Here is an 8,083-nt window from a genome sequence, read left to right as displayed (position 1 = left end):
TCCCAGTTTCCTTAACTTTTATGTTGCCCATCTCTCTGAGCACAAGCCTGACTCCCACCTCTCCACCAACCGTGGTCCTGCCAACAGTACCCTCTTCCTACTCCAGCCCTACCTTCATGCTTCCCCTTCACTAGGTCCCTTCTCTCCTGCCTGCAGTTTCTTCCTGCTCTCAGCTTTAAGGACCATCTCTAAACCTGGCCTTGCTCCTCCTGGGAAGCAGCATATGAAAAGGCCCAGAAGCTTGCGGCTAGTCCCATGTGGAGGAAGGAGTGTGTGAAGGAAGGAATGACTGACTAGAGGGAACTAGACTTGGGTGACCTCAAGTTGAGAAGTTCACGCTAGACAGCCCCCCCCCCGCCCCCCCGCACCCAGCCACGACCCTTCCCTCCAGATCACTGGAAATAACTTTTTTTTAAAATTGGAGTAGAGGTGATTAACAATACTGTGATAGTTAACAGGTGGATAGCAAAGGGACTCAGTTATACAGATACATGTATGAATTCTTCTCCAAACTCCCTTCCCGTTTTTCCTTTCTTCCCTGGAAAGAACTCTGTATTTAATGTTCATGCAGGTCACCTAGGAATCTTGTTAAAAGCAGATGCAGTAGGTCTGGGGTGGGACCTGAGATTCTGCATGTCTGGTAGGTCCCCAGATGACCCAAGCTACTGGGTCAAAGACCATACTTTGAGGAGCAAGGGGCTAGATCACACTTAGCTATTGTCAGATTTTCTGGGGAGGGGCGGTAGTTTCTCTGTTGTTTTTGCATCTCATCTGGAGTGTAACCCACCCTACACGAGGGCCAGGATCCTGCTGTTTGCACTTCTGTATTTCCTATTGATGAGTTTCTCCTGGATGTTCCCGTAAATACTTAATTGATGGGACCCAGGGCTGAGTTGTTTATATCTTTGGACTTTGCTTTACAAACTAATTTATCTTTAAATCACAATTGTGAGGCAAGTAGATACTTTTTTTTTAAGCTATAAATAGAAACTGAGAAAGATGAATGACTCTCCAAGTAGTGAGTCACATTTTCATCAGATTCTGACCTACAAGTCCCTGGCTCAGAGGGATCCCAGTCCAGGGGTGAATTCCAGCACGGCCTCTGCTTGGGTTCTCACCTGGTCATTCAAGATGCCCTACTCACTCTCTGGACCTTGTTTCCTTTTTCCTGACAAGTAGGAGACCATTCCTGTCCACCCTCCCCTCACAGAGGAGCTCAGGAGCTTTAAGAAGCGGCCAACTTCATGTTAGGCTGAGGCCAGATGCCTCATGCTGAGGTGACTAAAAGGTTGGGAAGCAGACAGCTGGGCCAGCCCACGCGCCGGAATCTCCCACACACCACATCTTTACAGCTGCCTTCCTTAGTGCAGACTAGGAGCGCCTGTTCAAAGACATTGTGAAAACCGAGGGAGTGGAATGCAGGGAGAAAACCACAGAAAGCACAGAGTAACAACGACCTCAGCATAGCGTCCCATGTACCCTAAGTTCAGCTTCTAAACGGAATCTCTGCTTTCAGGGATTTCTCCCACGGCCATAAACGTAAAAGCAACTCTAGTCTAAAGTAGGTCATACACAGAGAGAAGGCTCGTGTTGATAAATGCACATGTCAAGGTGCTTCCACCCTTTTCCAAACCAAAAATAAAACTTGGAAATTGTCTGAAAAAAATGGAAGGTTGTGGCACAGTTTGAGAACAGCCAGGGAAGAGAAAGCCAGTGGGGTGCTGAAGTCCCTCAGCCCACAGCAGACCTTGACTGTGGGAGAACTTGACTCAGTGGTGATTCCCCCCACCATGATGACTGTCCTGGGCCGCACAGTCTCACCTCACAGTCTCCAGCTCACTTGCTGCCCATCACTTTTGTTGTGTGATTTCAGGGATTATGACTACTCCCACCCCTACTTCTAGTAACTCACTGTAAAAAGTTTCTATTAATCGATCAAAGTCTAAGAGAGGAGAGACAAAGCAAAGAAGCACTTAAGAGATTTCTTGAGACTTCCCTGGCAGTCCAGTGGTTAAGACTGTGCTCCCAATGCAAGGGGCGCGTGTTTGATCCCTGGTGGGGGAGTAAGATTCCCCCACATGGCATGCAATGTGGCTAAAAAATTAAGGGAAAAAAAAAAGAGAGACTTCTCCATTAGAGGGGCCTGTGGATTCATTACCTGTTCAGAAAGTGGCAAAGGAAGAGGGAGCTATGTAGCCCATGGGCTTCCCAGGCTTTTCCTTTCCTTTCCCCCATCTGGTCACAAGCCAAGCTGCTTTTCAGTGGCTGTTCCTGTTTCTAGGATAAATACTCCCGTACCCAGCCCCTACTATGCTGGAATCTGGGATTGGACGACCAGTAATCACAGATGTGACTTGATCGCTGGTAGGTAGTCTCTAGAGACTGCAAGCCTCGAAGTCAAGAAATCCAGCTCTGCTCCTTAGTGGTAGCATTCCCAATCAAAGCTCTTCCCTGCTTCTCAGACCTTTCCCCAAACATTAATGTGAGCACACTCAGAAAAGGATGGAGGGCAGGAATCTTAGACTCAGCTTCGACAGAAAGGCAAAACAGCTACAGCACTGAAGCAAGTATCTATGGCTCAAAGGGCAGGATAACGCTAGAAAAAGTCATACACTTGTATATCAACTTGGAGAAAAACTCTTAACCGGTGGTGTCCTGGGTTCAGGAAGTGCATCAAGTGTGGGGAGTAGCCTAAGGAAATCCTGCCTTCAGAGACAACTTCAGTTCTCTGAGAGGGAACAGAATGGTTTTCTTTGACCTTAGAGAAAGCAAGTTTCCAGCAGCCTCCCTGCCCCAAGACTTGGGAGGTCAAATGAGTTGAAGAACAAACAGGTGGGAACGCATAGCTTTGGCACACCCCTGAGTTCTAGAAAAACTGAAAGGAGTCTTGCCTTGGCATCTCAGGGAATGACTGGACTGGGGTACCTGACAGAAGCCCAGTCCTGAAAGCCCAGGGAGAAAACAGAAGGCTGGGATTAGGGCTACCCTGGTGCCTAAAAGGGGCAAAAAAGAAAAGCTGTGCCTCACCATCATCCTGTAAGTTACGAATGTGGTTTATCACACACAGACTTGTTGTGACCGGGTCCTAGAAAACTCGATTATATAAAACATCAACAGGCCTACTTAATGCCAGTCCCCAGAGAGACCTGCTGGGGAGACTTGGTGGTGATGACAGGGGCCAGCCCTTCTTCCTGCAGAGACCCAAAGCTGACAGCCAATACTGTTTCTCACCTACCCGGAAGTAGCATCCAGAGGTGGAGGCTGCTGCTGGTCAGCAGAGCAGGCAGGGAGAGGCCCTTTCAGGAATCCAGTCCAGGAGGCTTCTCCCTCCCTCCTTGTAGGATTCCAAAGGTCTGAGATAAACCCCAGGACACAACCCAGCAATATCCCAGCTGGGCTATATTCTCCCAAGAGAGAGCAACTGCTGGAGAGAGATCTTATTTTTAAAACCCTCCTTCCCACTTGGGCTAGAAGGGCGGTGGCAGGCATTGGGGAAAATTGTGTTTGAATCAGGAAGGGGAAATTCTACTAGATGTGTTTATCCTTTTAGACTTTTTGTTCTTAATCTCTTCTCTAGGGCACCCTCCAGAATTGCTACTGAAAAACTCCCAGGTCCACAAGTTAAGATCACAATGATTCCTAACATCAACTCTGCTTCTACTGTCTTTTTCCTCCCAAGGCTTTCCGCTGGGTGGAATTTTAAATGTGAACAATGGTTCAAAGGCTGAGAGACAAACTGCTCATTACTGGAAAGAGTGCCAGGAATCCTGGGAAGCAGACCTCACTCCCCACCCGAGTTCTGTACCTAATCGGAATGGCTTCTTTTATAGTCACGGGAGGGTTGGATCAGTGTTTCTTTTCATTCCTGTCTTCTTCAAGGAACTTGCTGGGATAAAAGCAAGCCTAGGAGAATAAAAAATTCACAAAACAGGACAAGAATAAAATATTTAGGGCAAGAGATCAGGAGTTCTTTGGTTATTCAGTGAACTGAACTAACTCTACTTAAAAAAAAAAAAAGTTTAAGGAAATAAACGTCCATCAAACTGCATGTCACAGTGGGTATTACCCTCTTGACCTCATCTCACAGGCTCTAAGCCAAGTAGTTATGCCTAGCAAGTTGGAGACTCAGATTAATCCAATGATAAAAACAGAGTTTTGTCATTATGAATTGTTCCTAATATTTATTATATCTTTATTCTGCAAAGCATTCTACCAAAATTGTTAGATGGTCCATCCGCTTCCACTTCTTATCCCCAGATCCAATCAGTGGTGAATGGTAGGAATACAAGGGTTATTATCACTACATTAGGTGCCTTAGGGCAAACGCAGTGATGTTGGAGGGGCAGTTCAAGCTTTCCAGCATTAGTTCCTTTCCGCAAATATAATCACTGGTTTCTGAGAGGGAATACAAGTTTAAACAGTCACAGTTGAGATGTTACTGAAACTGACCACCTCTATTCACTACTCATGTGATCTTCCTGGAGTCCTTGTCAGAAAGCACTTTAAATATCTGGAAAAAAATGTTTCCAGACCAGATCTGAGGTTAATTGATCAAAAAATTCCCTCCCTGAGTGGTTAAGAAGTGGTTCAGTACTAAAACTACGTTTCATTTCTGGTCACACTGAATCTGATAACCCCATCCTGGCATTGGGAAGGCTCTTTTCCAGGACCTATCAATTAACATGGCTTAAGAAACATTCTATGCCCAAGCAATTCAGGCTAAAAATAACTCTGTGGGCTATTTTTTTTTTCCCTCTCTGGCTCATCCACAGAAAGCATTTGTATGTCAACAAGATCTCTGCTCCTTGAATGTTTTCACTCTTGCTTACTCCTCGCTGGAAATAGAGCTGTTTAATATAATCAGAAAAGTCACAGGGTTGGTGAGAGACACACAGAACAGCAAAACTGTTCTAAGCTTTGTGGACTGCCCAGTGTCCAGAGAAAAATAAGAATAAAAGAACCTGGAATTCACAGATTGGATTAATTTCAAAACAGATTCTCCTTTCCCCTCCTTTCTTACAAATATACACAATTCTTTTGACCATAGATCTGATTTATACACAGAACTCACTTCTACATTAACAACTAACAATTGTATGCTTACTTATCCTATGTATGATGTGCTTTTCTAAAAACTTTAGAGGCATTAATTTTCACAACCCTACAAGGTAGGCACAATTATCTCAATTTCATAACCGAGAAAAAATTAAGGCACAGAGAGATGAGGTAACTTGTCCAGGATCCCTCGGCTAGTAAGTGGCAGAGCCAAATACAAACTCAGGAAGTCTGGCTCCAGAGCCCAGCTCTAACCATGACATATACTGCTTCTACGATAAAAACTCATCTTTACTGATTTCTCCAAAGCTGTATTTCCCTATCAAATATATCCATTTACCGTTTCTAAACTAAGCAGACTCATGGTCCCATGGTTCATCTTAATGTGAAAATAAGGATCAATGGCGATTTTCATCTCAAGCAAAATGTATCAACTCAAACACACCAAATGTTCCCTTCTTTCAAATATAAAAATGCACTGAGTTGTTCAAGCATAATAATTACTTTCTAGCAACAGGAAATGTTTGCAAAATTAAGGCCCTAGACACCTCCAGTTTAAGCAGTCGCACTCAATGGATGTCTTGTGGCTATAACTGAAGTAGCTAATCTCTGAAAGCAAAACAAGTCAATGTTAACAAGACCCTGATTAGAGAATGTTTAATTTTATGAATATATTATTTATGGTGATGGAGCATAAAGTAGAAAATTCCTTTGACTTAACCAGTCACAGATAGATTTGCAAAAATACCAAAACATGGGGCCTACTGGCCTGACAGAAGTTTACACTGTCAGGACTTTAGGGAGCAAAGCACTCCCTTATGCTGCTGCTCAAAGGCAATAATCCCTTCTTAGAGGTTTGTCTCCTTTCCTCAATTTTTTCCACCTCATAAACACCCAGTTTATTCATAAGCTATTTTAGACCAGTTCCATCTTTTAAAGTACTAGCAACCATATTTTAAGACACCATTCTCTGATTTGCTTCTGAGAGATTACTGACTACCCTTCAAATACTGAACATTCTGCCTTAGACCCCCCAAAAATGTATCAATACATTGACTTGGCTGTCAAAGTATTTATTTACCATGACCCACAGCCAAAACACTGATGTCACCATTTGGGTGACAAAAACAAACAAATCAGGCTTTGCTAATTCATCTAGCCCTCCTTGGCCTCCAACCTTATCTAGTTTGACACAAGCTATTTCCTTTCACTGATGCATTTACTTTCTACAGACATAATTTTAAAAAAAATTTTTAAAGCACTGAAATTTCCATCCTGACATCCACTGGAATGCATAGGTGTAGACCTGACCTGCTGGCCATGTCAGTCTCAGCAGTTTCCCTCAGGTTTTATTAATAACAGGAAACTAAAAGTTTTAGTGAAAAACACTTTTGTGGATGGGAAGGGCCTCAGAAGTTGGCACTTAGGCTATTTAATATTGGACATTGTCAGATTGGGCTAAAAATCAAATTGCCTAAATTGACTTTAGAAAAGGGAGTTTTAGTGGCAGGTTTCAAGAAACTGGCAGACCACTGATATTAGTACCTAACAGCAGTCTTCTGATGTGAGGGAGAAAGCTTAAATGTGCCTCTCTCCATAATTAATGAAGTCAGCAAACAATGTCCCCAGTCTGCACAACCGGTATTAAGAACCACATCTTCAATTTTCCAGGAGGACCATAGGTGCCCTCCTCCCACTTCCCTCACAACCCGGACAGGCGATTTACACACAAGGAGGCAGTGAAGTTGCTTCAAAATATTTAATACGTGTTAGACACGTAAAGTTACATTTTTATACAAAAGTCAATACAACGAAGGAGAAAATACTGTACAAAAACCTTGTCAGTTCCCCCAACCTTTATACAACAAAGACTGGAGTCACTATCTACAAAACCATAGGACCTTTCCACTTAGGGCTTCTGTCTGTAAACTTTGTTTCCTTAAACACTTTTTAAAAGCACTGTGTAGTAGTTCTGATCTAGAGCTTTTAAAAAATAAATCTTTTCTCTATAAACTCCATTATTTCCAAGCTTGAACTCTTCTGTGAAGTTCATCAAGTTTTTTTTTCCCTCCGTGAGGAAGACAAGGGCCGCTAACACTCCCTTTCCCCGAGTAATCACAGGGTATAAACGTTTCTTCAGTGACAGAGAAAGGTGGGGAAGGAGAGAAATAATACAAGTCTCTACTCCAGACTAAATCCCTCTAGTCCGAGGAAATCCTGGGAGGAAACGCCGCTCCTGGCCTCGGTGCAGTTCTAGCTTTCATGTATGAGGTGTGTGTAAAGTCCCTTCCTCCCCCGAGAGCGAACGGGGAACTCCCCGGCCCCGGCCTTTTTCGCCGCTTCCTTCTCGGCGCTGCCGGCAGAGGAAAGTCCCTGTCTGCCCCAATCTCCTAAACCGCGGGGAAGGGGTGACGCTCTCCAGAGGGGCAAAATAGCCTTAATTCAACGAGACAAACTGACATACACAGACACAGACACTAAAGTCCACGATCGCCGTCCTCTTCCAATAAGTCTCCCACTCCGAAGTCTCCAGAGGAGACCCGAGAGGCTCGGCCCAGGCGGCCGCCAAGCCCAAGGGCAGTCTGTGCCGCCCGGCGGCACCCGCTCGCGCTCGGCGCCGACGGCCTCGGGGGCGTCCTCGCCGCCGGGAGAGGCCCAGCCCTCACGTCGGGACGCCAGCTGCTCAACTTCCTCTCCGCACGGGGTCCGCGGGGGCTCAGAAGGCCACGATGGCAGTGCTCCAAGGGTTAATGTCTCTCAGCACCGGCTTATCGCAGCAGATCTGCCCGGGCTCGGCGGCTTCCGGACCGCTCTCCTCTCCCTCCGCTTCCTCCCGGCCGCCCCCGGGGCTTTTCCGTAAGAGTCCCGAGAAGCTGGAACCGAAGATGCTAATGAGGTTAGCCACGTTACCGGTCTCCATCTCCTCCTCCTCCTCCGCGGCCGCCGCCGCCCCGCCCGGCTGCTCCTCTGAGTTCCGGCGGGGTTTCTTGAGCGGGGTCGAGCCGGGCGCCGGGCAGTCCGCGGGGCC

General features: G+C 45.8%; 1 protein-coding gene across 1 annotated transcript in view; it reads right to left on the bottom strand.

The window, feature by feature from the left end:
* Positions 1-6,800: 6,800 nt before the first annotated feature.
* Positions 6,801-8,083, bottom strand: part of IER5 (immediate early response 5) — a 2,232-nt gene continuing 949 nt past the window's right edge. Inside the window, exon 2 of the mRNA XM_010850258.1 lies at positions 6,801-8,081. Coding sequence (XP_010848560.1) covers positions 7,772-8,081 — 310 coding nt within the window. The 3' untranslated portion in view covers positions 6,801-7,771. The remainder of the gene's footprint in view (positions 8,082-8,083) is intronic.

Source organism: Bison bison, unplaced genomic scaffold (assembly GCF_000754665.1).
Source record: "Bison bison bison isolate TAMUID 2011002044 unplaced genomic scaffold, Bison_UMD1.0 scf7180017864289, whole genome shotgun sequence".
Taxonomy (NCBI): Eukaryota; Metazoa; Chordata; class Mammalia; order Artiodactyla; family Bovidae; genus Bison; species Bison bison.
Note: the sequence above shows the minus strand (reverse complement) of the source record. Positions and strands in the feature narration are given on the sequence as shown.